Source organism: Accipiter gentilis, chromosome 8, assembly GCF_929443795.1.
Source record: "Accipiter gentilis chromosome 8, bAccGen1.1, whole genome shotgun sequence".
Lineage (NCBI taxonomy): Eukaryota > Metazoa > Chordata > Aves > Accipitriformes > Accipitridae > Astur > Astur gentilis.
In genome coordinates, this window is record NC_064887.1 from 14,152,355 (window position 1) to 14,177,827 (window position 25,473).

Here is a 25,473-nt window from a genome sequence, read left to right on the forward strand (position 1 = left end):
AATCCTTACTGCTGTAGAAGGACAATGTTGTATTTGCTTTGATCTGCCCAGATTTGCTTTATGTGTTACATATGTTCGTCTGCTGAAGACGGTTGTTTTACCGAGAGTCGAAAGCCCTACCTTAACTGAAATCTTGTGCCTTTGCTTCAGAAGCACTAGTGCAGCTGCTGTGAGGGTGGCACTGGGGGACGGTTCCTGTGCTGTCCTTCAAAAGACAAACACGTTTTGTGTTTTAACTTTGACGGCCGTTGTGCAGATTTGCAAAGCCTAAGGACACGTGGTTGTCGTCCTAATATTTATAATCCAGCTGAAAGTTAGGCTCCAGTGTAGCAGACACAAGTGAGATAAGAAAGAAAGAAAAAAGAAAGAAAGAAAGAAAGTCCTGCCACTGGAGACCTTGCAACTGAGCTTGTAGGAAACAAGTCGTCTTTAAGCAGGAAAAGGAATGTAATAAACCCGTGTTTCTGCCTGTGCTTTGTAAAGTTTCCAGAGAAAGGCGCCGCTTTAAACCGAGCGCGCTCTCCGTTCGCAGGTCTGGCGCTGCCTGAGATTCCTCTCCGCTCCATCACCTAACTGTCACATTACTATTCTTAGTCGATCGCTCTCCCTGTGCCATAAAGCGACCCGGGACCTCACCGCCGTAGGTATAAAACCTCCCCGCCGGCAGGGCATGAGCCAGCGGCGGGGGAGCGCTCTCTGCGCGGCCGGCGCTTCTCGCCAGCTCCGGCTCGGGGGCCGGGAGCCGAGACCGGCGGTTTGCTGAGGCGGCGGCGGCGGCGGCGGCGGCGGCGGCGGCGGTAGGTGCGCGGTGGTGGCGGGACCCTGCCGCCACCTGCGGCAGCCAGCTCTGGGCATGGGGCCGTGAAAAAAGCCGCGGTGCCGCCGCCTCGGCCAGCGGGCGGCCGGCGGAGGCGGCGGCGGGTCCCGGCGGAGGCGGCTGCGGGGCGGCGGGTCCCGGTGCCGGTGCCCTCAGGCGGCGCGGCCCGCGGATCCCTCTCCCGCCGCTCGGTGCCCTGCGGCCGGGAAAGCGAGAGCCGGGAGGCGGCCTCCCTGCCCCGGTTATTTATAGCTCCCTGGTGCTTCCAGCCCAAAATAAGCCTGCTGGTCCGGGCGGCTGTCCGCGGCGGAGCGGGGGCGGGTGTGTGTGTGGGGGGGGGGGGGGGGGGAGGCTGGCGGCGCGGCCGGGCTGCGCCCCCCGTCGCGGCGAGGGGCCGGGCATGGCGTGCCGAGCCGCGCCGCGGGGCCGAGGCCGGGGCCGGGCCGGGCCGGGCCGGGACAGCTGCCGCGGAGCGGGGCTCGCCTGGAATGCGGGCGCCGGCCGCGCGTCGCGACTTTTATGGAAACTTGCAGCGCCGGAGCGGCGGCCGCAGCCAAGGGGCGCTCCGCAGCCGCCAGCCCGCCCGCCGGGACCACGCCGAGCGGCAGCGGCGGGGCAGCGCTCGCAGGTAAGAGCGGCTCCGCCGGCCGCGGGCGGGAGAGAGGGCTCGGGCCGGCTCCCCCGCCCCGCGCCGCTCCCTGCCGCGCCTCCTCCCGCCGCCAGGGAGCCCCGCTCCGCCGGCCGGCCGCCCCCCCCCCCCGCCCCCTCACCCTCGCAGCCCCGGTGTCCCTCCCCGCCCCGGGGGCGGCCGGGCCGGCGTGCCGGGAGAAGCAACGGGTGGGCGGGGAGGGCCGCCGCCGAGGCCCCCGCGGTCGGGGTGGCACCGGCGGGGGCCGAGGTAGCGGGGAGCGCCGAGCGAGGCTTTGCGCGGCTCCGGCCAGGGCTCCCCCGGGGGCGGCGGGGACCCCGCACCGGCCGGGCGGTGCCGCGGCGTTGCCGCGGGCAGGGCTTGTGCCCGGCGGGGCGCCCCGCCGGGGTTAGCCCGCTCCACTTGCCCCGCCGAGGCGGCCCGGGGCGGGCTCGGAGCCGAAGCGGCCGTCGGGCAGCTTCAGTCTGTGCGGGGACGGGGGTCTGCCGCTCGGGGGGGGGGGGGGGGGGGGGGCGTTTAAGGGCAGCTGCTTAAAAAAAACCCCCGTACGTCGGCGAACCGCACGTCTCTCCGCAAAGAGGAGTTCGGTTGCGTTGGTCCGGTCTTGGTCTTCGGCAGCAAGGGCGCACCGAGAGTGCAAAGCTTACGGGCTCCGCTTCGTCCTCACGCAGGGGCCGTAAGGCGGCGGGGCTGGGAAGAAAAGAATGGGCTTCCGTGACAGCTTACGAACCATTTGTTGTCACGTTCGTTTTAAGTACCTAAGAGCTTCTGCTAACACAAGAGACATCTGCCGAAAAAGCACGTGTCTCCAAAGTTAAGCGGCAAGCAGCTGCAAGCCGGCAAACGTACTGTTAACCCACCTCTCAGTCTGAAGAGACCTTAGATTTCTCAGGAAAATGCCCGATGAAATGAAATTGTAAAATAATAATTAATCTTGTAAGAGGGCCAAGTGTGTTAAGGAACACGCGGAAGAATGAGAGTATGCGCGGTATATGTAGAAAGCACGGTCTGGTGAAATAGAAGAACTGGGTAGGTGGTTCAAGACGTGCCTAAGAAATACCTTCTCTAACTGCCTTTGGAATAGTTTAACGGAGCCGTTTCCTCAGCGAAAGAAGTCAGACCGCACTTGTCATTTACCGCACTTGCATATTCAGCTTTGAAACTCCTTCAAGAAGGAGGAGTGCCATGGCGAGCCCTCTGGAAGCTACCTGTGGGAAAACAGCGGTGAAGCTCAGCGACGGTGGAAGAGCAGTTCAGGAAGGGCTAGGAGTGACCCTTTGCTGTGCCCTGGCGGCAGCCATACCCGCTCAGACAAAGGTATCGCACACGATCGGGTTTTTATGGCACCAGCGCTACCAGCAGCGTAGGGTTGGTCAAGTGGAAGCAGCAGCTTATCTGCAGGGAGCCCCGAGAACTCTCCTGTGGGGCGGAGGCGTAGCCGTAGCGCGGGCACAGTGAGCGCCTCCGTGTTCAGTCCGAGCTGACCACGAGGGTTTCGGGGAAGAGGCAGATGGGCTGCGTCCCGTCGTCGGAGAAGGGAAGCGGCAAACTGCAGTCGTGCTTCGTGCCCAGCATTTTATCCCACATTTCGGGACCCCGATACCTCAAGTCCTGCCAGTGAAGTCAACAAGAGCTGAGCTCCAATCCTACTGTTTCTCCAGCTGCTGTGACACAGTGGGGAATGGAGGAACTATGGCACGGGGCAGAATACGCCGATTTTTCTCTTGGGGACCTCGGGTCACAATTTACTGTCACCCATGATTAGGATCAGCAGATAATCTCGGAACGTGAAATCATGGGCCAGAAGATCTCAGCACGGCTTCCCGCATAACAGAACAGCCTCTCGGCCCCCGCTACATTTGCCCCAGAGCCTATGTACCCCATAATAGTACCTGAAGAGAGTAAGCAATTAACAGACAGACCTTTTCTACAGACAAGGGTGATTTATTCATTTATTTTTTTTTTTTTTAAACACAGCAGTTGGACTGCATGGCACTGTCACATTATTTATAGTTATACAAACAGACATAGACAAAATCCTTTGTAATAAATACATTTTTATAAATAACATCATACCTGCAAGGACTATTCTACCATAATATGAGACTCAATCAATGTTGAAGTGCAATAAATTCAAAGATTGAGGAAAAGATTGTGTATGAAATTGAATTATCTGGGTCAATTGTCAGTAAGCATTCTAGCCTTTAATTATAAAGACTTAATGAAGGAAATACAAGCGAGTGGAAGTAGTTTTGTATTTTGTATTTTACAAAATACGAAGTTTAGACAGCTGGTATTAATTGTCATAACTCCTTGGCTTCAGTGGAGCTGACGGTTTACGCCAGTTCAGGATCTTCCCCTCTGCACGATAATTTTAGTATCTACTTTAGGATCTGTAATTTAGTACAACAACTGGTAGTGTCATTCCAGACGAGTTACAGTAAGGATATAAGTGATGAACATTGCTCTCTTTCCCTCTCTCTTTCCAGTTCTATTTAATATTTTGTTAAATATTTTAACACTGTGAACTGTGTTTTCCTCTCCCAAGTGCTTTGGCTGCAAGTAGCGAGTTTCCAACTCTCACCATATGGTTTTCTTATATAATGGAGTCTTCCCCACAAGTAGATCACAAAGAGGAGACAGATGGTAAACGTAACTTAGACTGTGCCGTGAAGGGCTTATTTATAACTCACAGTAGCCGTAGGACAGCAGGGGGGCCTCCCGAAAGGAGAAATCACAGAGGAACTAAACTTTTTTTTAAAGTCCTGGCTTCGTAGTCCTGTTGTAAGGAGTAGTATTCAGTTCAGGAAAAGGCTGGTATTTTTCTGTGTCTCATGTGAGGATGTTAACCATGCCACCAAAAATCAAGGACTTCTACGTTTTATAATGAAGGTGAGTTTTATTATTTAGGGGAGTGGTGGGTTTTTTTGGTTTCGTTAAAGCTGCACAACATTTTTTGATCAGTTGAGGACTCTGAACTCCTTTCAGAAATGAAAATTAATTAAATTTAAGGAGGTGAATTTGGGGACTTGTGAGCCATCAAACCTTCTGTGTCCCCTTAATGGTTTTCTTTGTTCACTTTGGTTATTTTGCCTACATTAAGGTTTTAGGGACTCTGTGAAAAGTTGAAAAACTGCTATGATCATAACAAATCAAGACGTATCAGAGGTGGTAGCTTACCCATTTACAGCAAACAAATAAGATGCTTGAAAATGGTGGGGGTTTGGGGTTTTGTTTTGTTTTGTTTTGTTTTTGGTTTTTTTTTTTTTTTTTTTTTTACAGAGTATTTCTAATCTATTGCCTAGTTTCCTATGCATTATTTGATTTGTATTACATTTTCACTTGAAAATTCTTAGAGATCACTTTCTGCATTATGGCCAGTCAAGTCATTCTAGTAATGGCATTTTCTCTTCTATTCAATTCCAGAGGTAAGACCACTGATCAAAGGATGGAGGTTAAACTTCTCTTCTAGGAAAAATCTCAGTGTAGACCTCCTTTGAAAGTGGAACTGCAGTCTAGTACTTTCAGTATAAGCATTATAACACCAGACTAACATTTCCTGAGATATTTCATTTAATCATAGGAAAGATAAAATGTGGAGAAAGAAAAAAAAAATTAAATTAGACTAGTGTCAGGTGAATGCTAGAGTGATGAGACTGTATAGGCTAAGAAAAGCCTAGTAACAAGCTGAATTAATTTTTTGATCATGGCTATGTTTGACATTATAATCTGGGATTTTTTTGAGTGGGAAGTTTCAATGAGGAGCTCTTACAGCTTTTCCTGAGATAGGTTGATCTCAGGAAATAAAAGATGAGACTTAAGATTGGACAGCTTCATAATAGGAAGACAAATCTCTTCTGAAATAAGTACATACACAAGTAGACTCTTGTTGCATCAAAGAATAAGCATTACTTGTATTAGATGAACTCTGTGGGAAAATTCTTACTACAAACCAAGAATATATATATATATATATGTGTGTGTGTGTATAAATATACACAACTTAAAACTATAACTAGTTCATCTCAAAAGGGAATTAGTAGGTCAAGGTTTCTTGGGTTGGAAAATCTATTACCAGATACTTTGTGCAAAGCTATCGGCAGATGATGAAGGCACTGCTCTTCCATGATTCGTAGGTGTCAGGACTTTTTGACTCAGCCACTTCTGTTTTCTCAGCAACAATATGTTGACTGTGCGGATCCTTTCCTAGTGATAAGGCAGATACGAAGGAGCTTCAATCTGCTGTTGTTGTTCCTGAAGCAGTGGTCACTGCCTCACAGACCCAAGCCAAAACTCAAGGAGTGCTTCTTTTTAAAGATTCTGGATTGTCTTTGTTGGAAACTTCTCAACTGCCTTGAGGGGTGCCTGAGGCCGGGTCCTGCTGCTGTTCCTGCTCAAGGTTTAACCGCCAAGGAGAGGGATGAAAGCGCAAACTGGGGTGGTATCATGTTTAGTAATGCCCTACTGCTTTATATCCATATCTTTTAGCATCAAAGGTGGAGGTAGGATGACTTGCAGATGCAAAATGTCCTAGAGCCAGCTGGCTACCCTTCAAGCATATTAAGAGTGAGTGATGCCAAAGAACTGGAAAGTAGCCTAAAGTAATAGCAGATATGGCAGTACTCCAGATGGCAGAAGTGTATCTGCCACCTTGAAAGCCCGCAACCTGTTGGACTGGCACATACTTGGAAGTTCAGACAGCAGGAATTTGCAAAGAAAGAAAATTTCTTCCAACATTTGCCCTTTTAAAGAAAACTTCAGATTTGTTATTTGAGGCTTAGTCTCACTGTTGTCGGTACCCTTAGCGACACTGTCAAGAGGTTCAGGTAATTAGAGCTATCAGAAAGGTTCAAGACAGAGGTTTAGCTCAAAAGCTAAATTGTGTTCTCAGACTCGTAAACATAATCTTCTTCCTACGATTAATTGCACATAATAAGCAGATCAGACTTTGGAATACTTGGTTTTCAAATGACTTTAAGATGAAGCCATATAGATGGGGTATGTTGCCGTAGTGAAGGTTAGCAGTAACCTCCACTTGAGGTGTTTAGGTGAAACGGAATTCCTTGTGAAAGATTATCTTTGGGACTTACTTTTCTGCTCCAGCCCTGTATGAAGGCTAGAAGGTCCCTATGTCCCAGGCTACTTCGATGCATGAATTGTACCAATGCATGACGTCCCTTTGCTTTCTGACAGGTTCATACAGTAAACTTTTTATTCAGCTTCTGTATTTTAAGTACAAGGCTAAAGGCTATCAGCCACAAGTAGGGAAGAAGAAATTAAAAAACCAGAGAATCAAAAGAGAACAGAGAAGAACTTCTCCAAGACCTGCTTAGAAAAATGAGGAAGCCAAAGTATTTTAACTAGTTTTAAGGTTATACTGATCCCAATGGGGATTTTACTTACAGGCGTGAAGTAAGCTGAAGGTTACAAAGATGTGCAAACCCAACTGCACAATATACAAATGCATATTAAAGTGTATAGGGACCTCGAGAACTCCACTAGCATTCTTGTGGTCTCTGCCCTTCTAGACACAACAGAATTTTACCATGCTACTGCTAATCTGAAACAGTCTAAATAGGAACTAACACAGTAATTTTATGTCCATGTGTTCACAAGTGACAAACTGAAATGCCTTGGATTCTTATCAGTCTACAAATGACGTATTTGTCAACTCTGATTTGGGGGAGAATGACTTTCCATACTCATTTGTTGAAAAGGAGCACCCAAGTGTTCTCCAGAACATCTCTGTTGAAGCTGAATTTGAAGTTTGGAAATTGTAAATCAGGGCAGGGACTGGTAGCTAAATGCTCTTGTTTCATATGCTGTGACTGCTTTCATTTGGAAAAACATACCAAAAGATCAAAGAATCTCATTCAATCTGTATAGCTACAACAGCACCAGTGAGCGTTGATGATGTTGGTGTGTTTTTGAAGAGCTCATATGAAAACAACTCTTAATGTTCATTATTTTTAACACCATATAAAAATTCCCATGTTTATAATCTGTAATAAAGAATTCAAGAACTTGAAGGGTAAAAACTACTAAGAACTTAACTTTCCTTATCATAAAATGCCCTGACTTCAGTTCCTCTAAACCACAAATGAGAAGACCCTTCCATTAGTAACCTGCTTTTCTAGCCTTTTTACTTTGAGCCTTTGAGTCTCTCTGCATCATGGTTGGCACACTGAGTTTTTAGGCTTGCCTGGGACGCAGGGCATCTGTACAGTGCAGACAGCAATGGCACTGGAGTCACGTCATTATTTCCTTCCTCCCACAAGCTCTGATAGACCTGACGATTTGAAAAAAAAAAAAAAAAAAAAAAAGGAGGAAAAAAAAAAAGGGAGGGAAAAATAAAAAGGAAAAGGTTTGCCCTGAACTTGAAGCGCCTTTGTTAGGCTCCTAACAAATACAGTGTAATTTAAAATTTGTAACACTTTTCTCTTGAAAACTGCAGTGCAATTTTCAGCCCACAATTAAATGATATAAATACTTTCTCTAAGCTATGTATGTGGCTTACCTAACTCATTTCATAGTTTTTAGCACTAGTTTTTCCTAGAATACCCCTAGGAGAAAGGAAAGCATTATTTCATATTCCCATATTGGGTAAAGAGCTGGGAGAGTTGCCAGCCTGGGCGAGACTCAAGCAAGAGCATTCACCCAGGCCGCAGATCCAGCTGCATCTCTGAAATGCAGGTAGGTCCCCCGCAGCCACCCGGCCGCCTCTCCTCCTCGCAGCCGCACAAAGGCGAAGCCGCGTCTCCAGGAGGCTGCGGGGTTTTGGCCTGAGCACTCTGCAAACTTAATGCAGCCTGAGCTCAACTGGCTCGTAAGTCGGACTGGAGCGGAGCGGCGGAGGTGCAAACCGCATTCCTTTCTGCTAGCACGAGTATTGAGAAAAAAAAAACAGTTTCGCAACATACCGACCAGGGCAGCCAGAGCTTGGCTCCACGTTCGGGTTTTTTGTTGTTTTTTTAAAGTGGAAATTAAAAACCAATATCTGGGACTACATAGAGGAGTTATGAGCATGAATAGTGAATCATAAGCTTGTTCTTTTAGTTACTGTTGCATACTTAGAACCTATTCATGTCTTCAGAAGCCTCAAAGGACCAAATGAAATTGTGATACATTGATTTCAGCCTATGCAAACTTATTTACTGGAAGATGGTTAAAGCATCATTTAAAAGGAAAAGAAAGGAATATAACTACAACTGTTTCTTTCAGGTAGAAACTGAAAGCATTCTTAAACGTACCAGGTGCAGAGCACAATACAGTAGCCATGAATGACATTGCACAGAAAACTGAGGTATGTATCAATTTTAAAGTTATCAAAGTAATGTAGTAATTTACAACTGATGCTTGCAAAAAGAGTAATTACAAACAATTGTAAAAGACAAACAATTATACTGGAAGTCTGCTGGTATTGCTGTTACTTTAAGACAACGGAAGGGCACTTTAAAGTAGCTTAAGGAAACTATCTAATGTGATGGAGTCTGTGAAATATGTTCTTACTGTTACTAAAAATGAAGGAGGAAGGCAAAATAAAGGTAACAAAATATGAAGAAACTTTAACGGTTGGGGGGAAATTCAGGGCAACATTCACATCTAATCCTAAAATGTTAATATTAGGCTACTTCAAGTATTTCTTCTACATAGATTCGCTGAGCAACAGGAACAAAAACTATTGGTTTAGGTGGGAAATATGAAACATGGAATGTTTTTAGCCAGTTTTCTCAGCATTACTGCGTTGAGAGCATTGTTTGTAGACATTACAGGAAAAAGAGAGAAAACTTCACTGTAGTTCTGAAAGTGGGAACTTCACTTACTGTTTGGACACACGCAGAGTAAGCACTGGCAAAGAAGTGTCCATTAGCCGCATCAGAGTCCTGCAAAGCCCAGTGATTTGGCGCTTCTTTATAACATAAAGTCACTGGACTTCTGAGTTTCTCTAAATATTAAAAAAGTTTATAAAACATTGGAAGTTTTAAATGAACTCCTATACAATTTATTTAAAAACCATATATGGCTGTTGAAGCATCGCAGAAGAAAACATACATACTGTATTATATGTCTATGTCTTGATATCTATTTTAAACATTAGGGGTAGAGAGGCTCTTTGGTGACTGCTTATGATTGAAAGCAACAATATAAATTTGTATCTAATTTTTAAAGCTATAGTAATTGAAAGTGTACATTCACATAGTTCATATACTTAGTTACATCGCTATTCATTACAATTACTTATAGCCTAAGTTTAATACAATGCTAAATGTTGTTTTGGATATTTTAGTATTTATTACTATTTATGAACAAATACAACGATGCTTAACTGACGATGGCTAGTGGCACAAAGTTCATAATCCCAAATGCACTTCTGTTTTATGTTCTTACATTCTTTCTAATCCAATCTATCAGAATATTTCTGTCCACCTGTTTCAACTTTCTTTTTCTTATCTTCATTTCTTCACCAAGATTCTGCTTTCTTCATCTAAACCCGTCCAAAAATCCTATGTGCCCAAGCTTCACAAGGGTGATGTAAAGGATAAATTTGAAGCTATGCAGAAAGCAAGGGAAGAAAGAAATCAAAGGAGATCTAGAGATGAAAAGCAAAGAAGAAAAGAACAATATGTTAGAGAGAGAGAATGGAACAGGAGAAAGCAGGAGGTTATTTTCTTTGCAAATATTTTGTGTTATTACAATATTCAATATTATATGTGAAAATCTTTTCACATTATTTTAAGACAATAATTTTGGAATTTTATTTAAGTTATAAAGACAGTTTACTTTCTGTGTTTCATCAACTAGATGAAAGAACTGCTCGGATCTGATGAAGACGATGACGCAAAATTATCTAAAATAGAAAAAGGTTATGTTCCAAAGCTAATAGGTAAGAGAGGCCCGATTTGAAAGGCCACATAACTCACTAGGTAAGTATTAGATGTAACTATTGAACTGTGTATTTCACATTCACAGGAACCGTTAAAGGCAAGTTTGCAGAAATGGAGAAGCAAAGGCAAGAAGAAGAAAGAAAGAGAATGGAAGAAGAAAGAAAGCGCAGAATTGAACAAGATATGATTGAGAAAAGAAAAATTCAAAGAGAATTAGCAAAAAAAGCACAGGAGGTATGTTTACCTGATCACCATAGTCAGGATATAATTGTAAACAATCAACACAAGAAGAAAGTTTTGTATTGATCAGAAGATTCGATCTTAAGTTTTCTGATAGCAGTGATTTACATGGGAGTTGCTCAATGGGATGGAAGTGGGAAATAATGTTCAGAGAATCTTAATCTTCGCTTCTTTACAGTAACAATTTTTTTAAGCGTTAAGCTTGAGTTGAAACCGGGCAGGCATAAACCTGGTAGGAATGTGAATCAGGCACAAGTTTTGGTGTCCTATGCATACAAGAGTTTATAGAATTTACTAAACTAATGTGAAAATGTTTTTTATGTTTTACCAACCCTTACTTCAGATAATTTTTGCTTATACATTAGTGAATACAGTTCAGTGATAGATGAACTAAGGCAAGCAAGAAAAAAGAAGAAAATGCCATCAGCAGGCAAAAATGAGAAGAGACTAATGCAGTGAAAATCATAAATCATTAAGATCCAGATAATATTTTATTCCTTTGCCACTTTGTGAATCTTTATTGTATATATATATATATGAACAGACTCCAACTTTTGTTGATGCCAATAAAGCAAATTTTGTCTTTTGTAGAATTTTGCATTGGAGTATCCTATTTAATTCCTTTTGTCAGTTTTCTTCAGTGCTGCAAATACTGCAGTGAGAGTGAACATCTAAATGATAGACTAGAACCATAAACAAATTTTTATTTAACCACAAGATAGTACTACTAAATTTAGGTTTGTTTTGGCTGTAAGAAAAGAAAAATAGCGCTCTAGGAGGAGTCGGTTTTCAACAAGGACTTGGATGGCATTTTCTACTAAGACTTCTAACATTGTTAAAACTGTACTTTTAACTGGATCTACCGTATATCTAGTCTACTCTGAAGTACATATGATGTAGAATTTTAGAAAGTATGTTAGTTTTAGACACTAACATATAAAGACACCATATGAAGCAAAAACAGCAATAGGCTTTTTGCAGGAGTTGAGAGGAAGACAATGTCACTGGAATCAGAAATAATCAATGAGTTTGCCTTAGCTTTTTTTCTTTTTAAACAATTCTGGAGTGCTTAAATGAAGAATGGACGTCTAAAGTACTTGGTTCTTCACTGAAGTGTTAAGAATGCTTTAGCATACTTTCTGTATGATGTTTTATGTCATGTTCCCTCTTCCTCAACAAGCTGATATATCTGAAGTATCCCAACAAAGGTTCAGTCATTATCATCTCTGTGAATTTGAGTGCTACATACATATCATTGATACAAAAAGAATTTCCAGTTCTATGTTTGCAAATCTAAGGCAAAGAGCCAAAGTAATGTAATCATATGAAATTCTCATTTAATAGATTGATGACTTTAACAATACGGGAACTGACTCAGCAGCTGAGGTAATCAGATTTTTTTAAAGAAATGTTCACCTACATTTTTATTCACTTTGTTTTATTATTATAATGTGGGCTGGGAAAATTTAGAAAACCTAATTAAAATTCAACCAAGGAGCTAACAAATTTTTAAAGTATATGGAACTATATGTCGGTACTTTCAGTCAATTTATATAAGTTTGAAATAGAGTCTGCACTGTGAATACTTTGTGGGTAGTTAAAAACATCTAAAATGTAAACATTCAAAGCCACCAAAATGATTTGTGGTATACTGACAATGATACTCTAAGTTCTCTGTCTTTGGAAAGTATCATCTTAAAAGCTCTTTGCCTTAACCTTGAAATTGAAAAGGGATTCTGTCAATATACAGATGTTTGAACACCTTACTCAGTTAACTTTTTTTTTTTAAATTGACTAATTTACCATATGGGTTTGGATTTTACGTCTTGCAAATACATGTTTAATTTCAAAAAGCTAGGTCCAAAGGTCCTATTGTCTTCCACTAACACAAGAAATATCACATTCCTACTACAGTTTTGGAAAGAAAAAACCCACAACAATAAACCAAGAGACATTAGTTTTAAGTTATTTGACAGTATCCCTGTTAATCACGGTATTTTGTGAAAAAAACTGGGTTACATGTATTTCGGCAAGTAAGTTGTAAAAATAGCCTTGAAGCAGCAACATCCTTCAAAAAAATTACTCTGCCTGAAAAATTACATATTGCTTTCTAGAACTACCTATTCCAACCACAGTATATCCTTTACATAGTAAATGTAAGGCTGAAGTAGAACGTGGCTACAATTGCCATGGATTCAAAATTTCACCTGTTCTTCTCCAAACCATGAATATTTATAACTAACAATTAATGAAAATATGTAAAGAAATTAAGGAGTTTGCCAGCAGTTATGTTTAAAATATAATTCAGTCTTGACACTTTTCAGGTATTACAAGCAAACTAGTGACTGCCATGGGCAGATGGGTTTATTCTTGTGGTTAATACAAGTAATTCTTTTGGAAGCTTTGGTGCACACAGGTAAAAGCAGCAGTTTCATTAAGAAGCGAGCCTATCTAGAAGTCAAGCTTTATAAAAATATAATAAATATCTTTTTGGACAGGAAGGGGATGCTTCACTGCTAGTTACAGTAGTGCCTGTAAAACCCACCAAAACACCTGGGAAGATGAAAACAAACTTTGAGAACACAGGAAAGAAGAGGGCAGAACAAAGAGAGAGACAGGATGAAGAAACGAAGCTAAAACATGAGGAAGAAAAACAATTCCTTAAGGAAACCAAGTGCCTTTCATTTGTCACGGTAAACCACTCATCTAAAAATACCCAAGAAATAATTATCTATTATTTAAGATAAAACTATTTAATTTTTCTTATGCAGGGTGAAAATGAAGACAATGAAACACAAGAGCCTCTGTCTCCTGGTAAGTTGAAAGTAACATTCGAAGAACTTGAAAGACAGAGACAGGAAAATCAAAGGCGGCAAGCGGAGGAAGAAGCAAGACAGCGTTTAGAAGAGGAAAAACGTGCTTTTGAAGAAGCTAGACAGCAAATGGTAAATACGTGTTTTGTTCATGTTGTTACAGAATTTTCACATACGATATGCTTTTACATTCTTTCCTGTATCTGATTCTTCTTTTTTCTTATTCCTTAACTGTATTTCAAGCTGTTAAGAGTCTGAAAATTAATTCTTGAAAGAGGTATTTTTGACCTTAGCTCTAACTCGGTAACCACACTGGCATAATGCTTTAGACATTCTTTTAGTAAACCCAGGAAATTTATGTGTTTTAAATTTGTCAGCAATCTTAGCAGGTTTTATATCTACATTTTGTAGTACCTTAAGCTGTAAGTCCTCAAGAAGATAATTAGTTGTCTGTATTCTTCTTAAATAGTGCTTTAGATGTTTCAGTAACCAGTTTTTGAGGACAACATTCTGTAGGAACAGAATGCTATTTCTTATTCCCATATTTATTTATAAATATGATAAATACATAAATTACAACTTTCCTCTTATGAAGAAAGGGAAAAAAAAAAAAGACAGATCAGCTCCCTTGTATGTATTGACATAAAAAATAATATACCAGAAATTACTAGATTAAGCCCCAAATAGTCAGAAATGTAGCTCACAATTCCTATTTTATATTACTTGCAAAACTGCCTCCATGTGTTCTTTATCATAAGCTAGACTTATTTTAGATCAACTATAAACAGACCTCACTATAGTTTGTTTTCGATCATACTAAAGGAATCCTACACTTAGTATTAACACAAGATACACCAGATAGTTTCATTGTGTATTTCCTCACTTTACCATACTCCAGTTCCAAAAGCATTTTTTAAGTTCTGTATTTAAGTATCTTTCCCCTGTACAGTCATGATCATTATGACTTTGTTAATTCACATACGAAGATTAATGAGAAATGAGATTTTAACCTTCCATGACATCTTTGAAAATATTATTTCTAGGTGTTTGCTAACTTTAAGTTAAATAGAGTATAATTATGAATGAACATTCTTGGACAAACAGCTCAAGATCACTATATTGACTGTATTTCAAAAACATTCAAGAAATTGATGTTATCCAGAAAAAAAAAAACCAACGAACCACAGAACCTCTAGAAAGCCAGAACACTGAAATTCCCAAGTGGTCCAAATTGAGAGGGTTCTAGGTTTAGGCAGATACCCAAATTGTTGTTTACTCCTCCACCCCCACCTCCAATAAATCACTTAACCTTTCCACACCAATAACCTTGATGTTATGTCAATAATGCACTTTTTTCTTTTTATTTGAGGTTGGGCAGGGGATACTAGTTAAGGTGAAGAGGGAAGAAAATGAAGGAGATAAAACTTCCTGGAGTCACTAGCTGTTCTAACTGAAATTTTGTTCACATCTCCCACCCTTATGTATATGTATTTATTAACCAAGTAATTTACAAATTCCCTACTTCAAAAGAAATTTCCTAACATGGAGTTTTATCTGGTATCAGCGGTTGTCAAAATCTGAAGTCAAAAGTTTTCTTAAAGGAAGAGTTCAACAGTTAATTTCCTTCAATTCTTTCTTTTTCCCCTATGAATTCCAAATAAAAGAGTTCTGTAATTCCATTAACCGGCTACCCCACATACCAGTCCCAGGGCTGCTTGCAGTATACAGAAATGTGGATTATCAATACTCTGACAGTTCCTGGTCCATTTCCTCCATTAACAAATAAAGTACTCTGAGATGTCTTCTCAAGATGGTTCATTCTTCTGTTCTTGACTGCAGTTTGCAAACTACAGGCTTCTCTTAGGAGATAAGTGTTCACTGGAGACAAGCAATAGCAAAGAGATCAGAGTATCTCAATTCCCTTTCTTCAGTGAGGATTAAATGTCTAAAAAGGAAAGAAACAAAAATCTCAGTCTGGAATAGTAGCAAAATGTGAATTGATTTAGTTTTGCTATAAAACTACAGCATTTTTTTAACTGGCAAGTACATCGGTAAAAATAATTTATATGCAAACAAAAAGACTTGATGGTATAAAGGTCTATGAAAGTGAGATAAAGAAAGTGAATAGGGAGTGATTTACAGTAAATGATCCAACCCTGAGACCATAAAATATGTACTTAATTGTTCAGCCTTTTCCTGATAACACATCATTCTTTGAATTACACACTCAACAGCTTTTTAAAAATTATAGAAGCTACATATAAGATACTGGAATACATTTCTTTTCTCCCTCCCCTAGCTAAAACCAAGACTAAAATGTTTCTTGTAGAAACCAAACTCTTGATACTTTTTTTTCCCCCAGGAAAAAAAAAAAAAAAAAAAAAAAAACATTTATGAAAGATCAGAAAGGAATTAATGGAGTATTCATTTACTCTAAAGAATATTTTTATGTTTGGATAAGTCTTTTCTATTTTTCCCTCTCCCTGTTCTCTGAAGATAAATGAAGGTGGCGATGAAGAATCTGAAAATACTGTTAAAGAATTCCGTCCTGGTAAACTCAGACTCAGTTTTGAAGAGATAGAAAGACAGAGGAGAGAAGAGGAGAAGAGAAAAGCAGAAGAAGATGCAAGACGACGCATAGAAGAGGAGAAAAGAGCATTTGCTGAAGCAAGGAAGAACATGGTATGGCATCTTTGTTGAGTGTATGGTTTAATTTTTACCTAAAGTCTCAAATGAACTGGAAAGCAACTCTCGGAAAAAGCTTTAAATAGAGTTAGGAATGCATGCTTCAACTCCTTCACTTCATTAATTAGTTCACCTCACTACTTTTTAGAAGGTAGTGGGGTAAACTGATCAAGTTTGTTTACCAAAAATCATCACAGAACAATCCCTCCTCACAGCAAGCCTAGAAAGGATTTCAAATAATTTATCAAAACCAGATTTTGTGTCCAATGGGTATTATGCTAGATGCAACAAACTAGAAAAGCAAAATGTTTTCACAAGGAAGGTTTGTTGGTTTGATTTTTTGGGGGGGGGGGGGGGGGGGGGAAGAGCAACTCCTTTTACTTCTCCAAGTTTATCTCCCTACCTTTACAGGGTGTCCACCAATCAGCTCTTACTAGCTAAAGCATAATTAACGGTATACTAGTAAAATGCTTACTGCAAGTGCAAATATTATAGTCATCTGTGGTCCTTTAGAAAGGAAATATGAAGAAGGCTGAACTCAGCTAATCGGTGGTTTTGTTGCATTTCATTTCTTGTTCAGAGAAACAGAAAAAGTAATTCGTGGCATTTACCATTAGAACAATTTGTAATATGGATTTTCCTAGACAAACACAGATCTCTGATATGCAATGACGTCTGAAATTTGAGTTAAGATGATATGGAAGACAAATTTTCAGGGACCTAGGATTGACATACTGACACTAGCTGAAAGCAGAGAAAGATGCCTGATTTCAGAAGGTGGCAACAACATTATTTATAAAAAATAACTAGCGTGGAACTTTTCACTGTATTCTTCATGCTTATTCCAACAGCTTCAAGTTTCAGCAGGCTTTTGGGTATAAGCCAGTTACTTATTGGTGGAAGTTAGGAAATACGGTATTAAATTACACAAATACCAACTAAAACTGTTTCAAAAGGAAGGGCAAGACATGCCATACAGAACTGTGGAATAACCCACTCATCTGGCAGTGTCTTCCCTCTGTGGTTTTATTGGGAAAGACCAACTGCATGCCTAAGAAAATTTTCTTCATCATTCAAAGCAATGCTGGTGAGACAATTTAAAACTTTGTATGAGTACTAATATTGCTAGCAGTGCTCTGCCTGAAAATTGGGCCAAAGACAAGACCTATATACTGAAAGACTACTTAGAGAAAGTACAATGTATATTTATATTTGAAATTGTACTGGTAAGCTATTATGGAAAATAGTGTCTGTCCATACCTCCAAAGAGAGAAAATAGAAGCTAAAGCCACTAGGAAAAAAAAAAACCAACAAAAAAACACAAAAAAGTGCAAAAAGCCAGCAGACAACTAAAGGAAAGCAAAGAAAGTAAATGCTGTCTTCTGCTTTTTCCTGCTTTCTTGAGAATCTCTTTTTTCTGCCTCAGTGTAGCAAGAACCTAAGCTCAAGTGTCTGGGCAGAAAAATCTCACTGATTAAACAGGGTTTAATCCATTAGATGCAGCACAGAGCCTAGGATTGCGCTGTTAACTGCAGACAGTGAAAACATTCAGTAATTTAAAAAATAAACCGAAAAAGTATTTTCAGTATATAAGTTTGAAAGTTTTCTGTTAATTAGCATCCTGAATATGAACACCATATTTTCTGTTACAACAGAAAATATAAGTCTGTGCTTTCCCTTATCTTCCACTGCTACACGATGTAGCCACAATGCAGATGTTCTTTAAATGTTTAAAATCACATTACTCATCTCTTCCAGTAGTACAACCTCACATTAAATTTTTATTTAAGCATTTAAATTAAGTAGTTATTTTAGAACCTTTTTCATGTTTATTCATTTTAATTTAGTTTTGAAAGTATAAACACATTGAGGTATTAATATTGTTGCTAGAAAACACAAACACCACCTCCTTTTGGAAGGATCTCCCTATTTCACATTTACTTGTGCTACATTTATACTTCCATGCTTCCCACCATCAACATGATGACTTTCAGACTGAAGCATTCATCTTTCACCCATCAGTCTCTTTCTACTAGCACGAATAAAAAGCATTCTACTTTGTCAGTCGCTGCCCACTGAAAATTGGTTGACTGTGCTGCCAACTACGGTTGAAATGGGACTGTTTCTCACTACCATCTGTTCCCACTTTGCAGAAAAAAACCGTATAGTCTCACTTCACAAAATATGGCTAAAATATTTACTGAACCAACCACAGGGTTTTGTGCATCACACAATTCAGCTGACTTTTTTTCCTGCGTTTTTTAAACCAGACAAAAGTTGGCTTGCTGTCTTTTTATAACTTACTGATTCAAAAATACAGAGCAGATAGCTGCCAGTGTTTGCTCATATGCACAGCTTTTTAAAGTTTATATATACATGTGTCGGTAAACTTCAAATTAATGCTTCTATTCACTTAAGTTCTGTACCTTCTGGAAGTGATGAGCATATGAACTAATGCATCACAAGCACGAGACTTTCACATTTCTTGGCTAATTTAGCTGTGGCTAGCCTCTGGAAACTATGTGGCTATGCATTGTTTTCATTAAAGGAAACAGTTTACAGCTTTGTTTTTGACTCCATTGCTCCATAACACAGTTTCAACAAATATGCTCATATTATGCAAAACGAATGAAGAATGGAAGGAATGGTGGGACTGAAGTCCAACTGTAAGCTTACTCAGAAGGAAAATCTGAAGGAAATCTATAGTGAATAGCAGTAGTTGAGTGGGATTGGGCTATAGAAAGCGCAGTGACAAATAAAAAGGATATGGGCAAAGGAGGTCAAGAGAGTGGTCCTAAGATGGCACAAACGGCAGTGAGTAGCAATAAAGAGAAAAGGGACCGCCAAAGAATCTTATAAAAAAATGTTTATTATCTGTTTCTTTATAAAGCTAGTCAAAACACTTTCTCAAATGAAAGTTTTGCTCCTTTAATTCTTTCTAGCATTTGGCTGATAACTACTGTTGGGAATGCCTACAATTTAAGGCACATTATGCTCTTCAATGTTTGCCACAAAGCTTTTCAAACGTGTGCTGATTAAACAGTGCCAAAAGTCGCATCACCACACAGTTCTAGATCAGTATCTGACCTCATCTCACACATTTATCTACAGAACATTCCTGTTGAGACTCTCTGTTAATAAGTTTACATAGTTACATGCACAAACATACACTTATATAGGTTTTATCAAGCAGTTATTTTAAAAATCTTCCTGCATAACTCGGACTGTCATGCTACCTGGCCATTTTTGTATCTTACAGCTTCATATTTTAGTAATGCTTTTCTTCAACAAATTCAGTCTGATAAAGTACTTGTTCTTACACTTCCTGCTTTTGGAAGTAATGAAAATTGCTTTTCCTAGGCCCTACCATCTTCTTATGAATTAGTCTACAAAATAAGCAAACTGCTCATGAATGACCATCAAAGCCCAACCCTACTGTGAAGCCTGAGAAAAGGACAGGGAAAGGAGGAAACCTCTTGGGTTGTACAAAGCAATGAATTGGCAACGTAACTTAGTATTATCAATTTGTGCACAAGAAGAGTTTCTTGTAGAAGATCCTGTTCAGTTATCCTTACTGGGAATACTAATACTGCTTAAGAGCAGGAATATAATTCAGTTTGCTTAGAAAAAGATCACAGGTAGACGTACGTCAGTGTTAAGAGCAATGACGTTTAAACACGAGCACTTTGTCTAATGACAGCCTGTGAAGTAAACAGGAATGAATTGTTTCAGGTGCCAAAGCTGGATTTAGAGGACATCCTCTCTATCATCTTGCTAAAAAGACCAGGTTTTAACAAACACCGTCATCTTCATTATGAAAGTTTAGCACTGTAACAATAAAGAGCTAAAGTCAAACACAAAACCCCCCAAACACACTCTCTCCCAAAATATCAGAGGAACACCCACGTTGTCATATTGCATCTTACTATACTGCGGCTGATGTGGCAAAATACTTGGTTACCCTTATGTGCTAGAAGTGTCTGAGCAATACTGTGGTTTCATCACAGGTACCTTCAGGATGTATCATTAATGCTCTGATTTCCAGCAGGTGCTGGATGATGAATCACCAGAAATGTTTAAAACAGTTTCTCAAGAATCTCTCATACCTGGTAAACTGGAAATTAATTTTGAGGAGTTGCTGAGACAAAAAATGGAAGAAGAGAAGAGACGCACAGAAGAAGAGCGTAGGCAAAAGTTGGAAATGGAAAAGCAAGAATTTCAACAGTTAAGACAAGAAATGGGAGAGGTTTGTATATCAAAGGATATGTTAAGCATGCTCTGAATAAAAATATAATAGATCATGTCAGTTAATTACTAAACCCTCAAAGTTTAAGACTGTAACCGAAAATTCCTTTATAAGGAATTTAAAATCAGTACTTTCAGCATTATGTGAAAAGAATGAAAAACAGAAAAACATATCCTTAAAACATAACATTCTGTATAATAAGATACCTATTTTTATCACTGATCTACCAGGAAAATGCTTTTATCCCTTGCCACCCTTAAAGTAGAAATGTCATTTCAAATTTGTAATTTTACTTTACAGTCACTTCTGAAAATTCTACAGTATTACTAAAACAATTATGTAATATTTACAATATTAGGAGAACAGAAACATCTAGTTCCCAAAGAAAAATACAAAAATGAAAGTAGGAAAGAGCAAAATACTTGCTTTTCTTCAAGAGAATGCTGTGTTAACTAATTAGGAAAGAATTACAGTGGCCTTAACTTATTTCTAATCAGTGTATCAAGGGTTTGAAGACCGTGACAGTTGATTTTAAAATTCACACACAAAATTTGCTTTGCATACCAAATGTCTAAAACATCACATTCATGAACTGTACACTTCAGTTTGATTTGGTTGTGGGTGGCAAGTCTTTATTATTCCCTCATGAATGGTAGAGGACTACATTTATTTATTTATGTTAAGCAAAGCTGAAGTGAGTAATAAAGGCTCTACCTTGCCAACTTGTCAAGTAAATTTTGTATTACATCCTGGGAAAGAAGGGAGAAACAGGGTCATCCAACTCAAATGCATACACATCTCGACTGTCAGTCAGAAGTCATAAAAGGAGGGAGTTAAATATCAACAATTACAGCTTCAGATGTGGTTTGACTACAGGATCCAGAACTGCCATTTCTTTTCCAGCCATGACACCCTTAAAACTCATTTGCTTTTTACTGGATTAAAAAAAATAAATAATGAATTTTCTGTTTAACAAAGTAGCTGTATTTAAAAAAAAAAATTTCATATGATATTGTAAGCAAGAGAGAGAAATTACAAATCCAGGATAACTAAGGTTTTTGTATTGCTAGGTGTCTGGTATTCTGAGTCTGTGAAGGGTGGTTTACTGACACCAATCCTTGAACGAGTACATTCAAGCAAGACATTTTAAAATCTGTATTTAGTTTAGATGCGATACAAACGCAGTAATCCTGAGAACAGCGAGGGAAAAAAAAAAAGAAGTTAGAGGGAAAAGGTGTCTGTGCTGATTTCAAATAACTAAGAGAACTGCTCAAGTGCATTAGGTTACACCTATCTGTGGGGAGAACAGGTAGTAAAAATAACTGGGGCATTTTCCATCTTACATATTCTGTAATTTCTGAACAGCTGGAAGAAGAGTCTGAAACTTTTGAGCTAAGCAAAGAATACGAAGAATTAATAAAGCTAAAAAGAAGTGGTACTATTCAGGCAAAGAACTTAAAAAGCAAGTTTGAAAAGATAGGACAATTGTCTCAAGAAGAAATACAGAAGAAGATTGAAGAAGAGCGAGCTAAGAGAAGAGCAATGGATGAAGAAATAAGGGAAAGGGAAGCCGAAAAATTTCAAGAGGTAAGCTGCATTCTCTGTTTGTCAATGATACACTCAACTAACACACTAATGATCTAACAGTGGACAATGCTGCTTTCACCAGTTTGCTATATTTCAAAAATTATTTTCTCCCTTCTTTTGCGTTCCCTTCTTTGGATGCATGAGGAAGTCTCACCTCCACATCCCTAAAGGAAACAGCACCAGTTTATTATCAGTCATCTGGTCAAGCAGAGATCTGTTGTTCTGCTCAAAGTCCTCAATTCAGCATCTTAACAACCTGAAACCTGCCAGCCTGAGGGTTTGAAACATTCCCATTTGAGAATTAATCTATTAATCGTCACATGAATTGCTTCTCATTCTGAACTCTAATTCATTTTCTAGTGTATGAATTAAGAAAAAAACCAAACAAAACCAAAGAATTCGAAGCTCAAGTCTTTTCAACATCTTTACTCATTTCTCAGGGTAGAGCAGAGAAGAATGCCTACTTATCTATGCTTCAGACTGGAACCTCTCACATTTTTTCAGAGGAGAAAAAACAAGAAATGAAGCTGTCAGTCTAACCAACAGATCAACACTATGCTCTGTGACCCAAAACACGCATGTGAACTTTCATGGCACAATCATGTGGCAGTGCAGGAAGCCTTTCACAGTACTAAGCCTGACCTGAGCCTCATTCTGAGGTTCCTATCCACACCAGTCAGTCACTTCAGTATCAGCTCAAAGCCTATCATCTATTTTTGAACTTTCAAGTTAATGACTGACACGGTAATTATGTTTCTGTAAGGTCAATCTGCGCTAGGGTACCATAAGCTACCATAACATCACAGCATGAACGTCAAGTCACCAAGGATTTACCGTTGCCACAAGACCAGTATTTAACTTCTATATGAAAATAAACCTTTAGGAGTACTTTTCTACCTAACATTTTTTTAAATTACTTCAGCAAGTATTTTGCCCTATCCCTGGGATAAACTATTACGAGACTCGATCTTAAACCCAACATTAAACAAACTTCTGAGAAAAACGGGACTCTGGATGGCTTTGCTCAGTTAAGAACTACTGCTCTACAAAACTAGTTTTTTTTATCATACACATTTAAAAGGTAATAAATGAGTTAAGTGCTATTTTGTTTTTTTCTTCCCCCAAGGATGATGAGGTAGATGTGAGACCAGCCAAGAAATCTGAGGCTCCGTTTACTCATAAAGTAAACATGAAGGCCCGTTTTGAGCAAATGGCAAGAGCAAGGGAAGAGGAGGAGCAGCGGAGAATCGAAGAACAGAAATTACTACGCATGCAGTTTGAACAAAAAGAAATTGATGCAGCATTACAGAAGGTATAAAGTACCTTTTCTTCAGTCCTAAGTGTTGTTAACTTAGCATCTGATTACCACCGATGGCAACACTGCCAGAGGTATAAAAGGAACATTATACTTGTTTTAACAGCTGCTGTGAATTGCTGCAATAAGGTAAAATTGCTTTTGGTGTTTTCACATATTCTTGAAGAGTATGACATACTGCAAAGAAAGTTCACCATATCCTTTGAATAATCTGAAAATGGAATCTACATTCATGCCTATATTTTACCCCAAGATTCCAGCCTCATTAAAATCAGTTTTACTGCCTTGTTCCATATCCAGATTCAGTGCATTATGTTGTTATCTAGTGAGGACAGGTGCAGCATTTCCCTTCTCAGGAACATGGTAACTTCTCTATAATCAATTACATATCACTAGCTATAGTGTTATTGCCACTTTCAACGTTCTAAATCAGCTTATTTTAAAATAGAAAAGGGAAGAGGAAGAAGAAGAAGAGGGAAGCATTATTAATGGTTCTACTTGCGAAGATGAGGAGGATCAAGCTCGATCTGGAGCTCCCTGGTTCAAGAAGTCACTGAAAAACACATCAGTCGTTGATGGCGAGCCAGTGAGATTTACAGTTAAAATTACCGGAGAACCAAAACCTGAAGTTACATGGTGGTTTGAAGGGGAAATGTTGCAGGACTCTGAGGACTATCAATATATTGAAAGAGGAGAAACGTATTGCCTTTACTTGCCAGAAACCTTCCCAGAAGATGAAGGGGAATATATGTGTAAAGCAGTCAATAACAGAGGCACATCTGCTAGCACCTGTATTCTCACCATTGAAAGTAAGAGTTAGCATTTTAATTCACTTAATTCTCAAATATTCTTCTTTCATCTTTCCTATTATGAAAATCTAATTATCTGTTTCTCTTAACCCTTTTATTTTCTAGCTGATGACTACTAATGCTCTACTTTAGCTGGAATCTTTCTTCCCCTCAAAACTTTCTTACTGCATCATCTCTTTCTCTGATGGGGCCAACTAAAGAAAGCAAGGATACGCATTGATTTGTCATTCCTGCACCGGATATGAATAGCCTTCAAATTGTGAGAGTGTCCAGGTTCCTTGCTCAAAACAAAAAAAATAAAAGAGTATTAAAGGCCAAAAGGAAGGAATCAACATATGAAAGATCAACTAAAGGAAAAAGCTGAATGATAATAGTGCTCCCACATTTGAAGGCCAACTGTTGTGTAACAGTATAAAGCTAAATACTCAATCTGGAAACTTGTGTAGTAGTGTAAATCTACTGGTGTATTTTGCATGAACACTGAATATTTAAGCTGTTTTACTTTATCCCAGAAGCATTGAACTGGCAAAAGGAAATACTTATTGATGATTTTGAAAAACCCCAGTGTACTATTTTTAAAGAATAAAAGATTACCTAACTGCTCACTTTTGTTGTTGTTCCGAAGAACATTAGTTCTTCTGTTTTAAAATGGGCTTGCATTTAAACTGTTATGCTCTTATCACCTATGCAGCCGATAATCCAAAAGTTAAAACAATCTCAGTAAGGCTTGTAGTAGTCTTTCTAGTACCAACACTCGCTTTAAAACTTCTTTTTCATTGCTTAAATGATATAGGAACAGTTGGTGACAAAATATGAGCCTATCATAGCTAAGCTGGCAGGAAGCAAGCTTTGAGAAAAATAATTTCAGAAAGTGCCTAACTTCGCAATCTTTGTTCTCTCTTAATGCAATAAATTTACTGCTGCATTTAACATTGTCTTCTTAAGGCTACTGTACTATTTTTCTCTAAGACCTCTTGATATCAACACTAATCCCACTGTGTTAACACCATCTGAATTGTTCAGCTTAAGCTTCTGTAGGAGTAATTTTAGAATCAATAGTCACACTTTAAGTTAAAGAACATGTGTATAAACCTTAGCATAAAGACAAGGTAAGCCGCAGCAAATTAGATTTATGCAGCCATTTCAAAAAGTAATTTTCCTATGGTTGAATCTGTTGACTGCTCTTTGTACAGTTACCTATTGGAAGTCACTCTTTTGCCTCAATAAAATATTTACAAATTCAGAAACATCTTGAAAAAAATGGTAATAAACTGCATGTTTTGAATGAATATTTATCCTAATAGCCATATAAATGTATTTTACTTCATTTTATGTGGGTGATGTTAATTCACAGAAGTACCAGTTGCTGCAATATCTTTCCTCTGAAGTCGTTATTGCAAACTAACGAAGGCAGGGATAGGAGCATA

General features: G+C 39.4%; 2 protein-coding genes across 10 annotated transcripts in view; one reads left to right on the forward strand and one right to left on the reverse strand.

The window, feature by feature from the left end:
- The first annotated feature begins 1,305 nt into the window (after nt 1–1,305).
- NEXN (nexilin F-actin binding protein) lies at nt 1,306–25,384 on the forward strand. Of its 9 annotated transcripts, none has more exons than XM_049809038.1 (14): nt 1,306–1,445; nt 8,688–8,769; nt 9,936–10,127; nt 10,269–10,350; nt 10,437–10,585; nt 11,936–11,977; nt 13,090–13,284; nt 13,363–13,536; nt 15,901–16,086; nt 20,135–20,335; nt 21,701–21,922; nt 23,049–23,234; nt 23,686–24,046; nt 24,152–25,384. In XM_049809038.1, the coding sequence occupies exons 2-14, from the start codon at nt 8,743–8,745 to the stop codon at nt 24,163–24,165; spliced, it is 2,031 nt and encodes a 676-aa protein (XP_049664995.1). In that variant the 5' UTR covers nt 1,306–1,445; nt 8,688–8,742; the 3' UTR covers nt 24,166–25,384. The 9 variants fall into 9 exon arrangements, with proteins under 9 accessions (XP_049664995.1, XP_049664997.1, XP_049664998.1 ...); XM_049809040.1 differs by having other exon boundaries at nt 20,138–20,335; XM_049809039.1 differs by lacking the exon at nt 1,306–1,445 and adding an exon at nt 7,821–8,159.
- Nucleotides 13,573–25,473, reverse strand: part of FUBP1 (far upstream element binding protein 1) — a 37,900-nt gene continuing 25,999 nt past the window's right edge. The window contains exon 21 of the mRNA XM_049809049.1: nt 13,573–15,349. Within this exon, the coding sequence (XP_049665006.1) occupies nt 15,332–15,349 (18 nt within the window). The 3' untranslated portion in view covers nt 13,573–15,331. The remainder of the gene's footprint in view (nt 15,350–25,473) is intronic.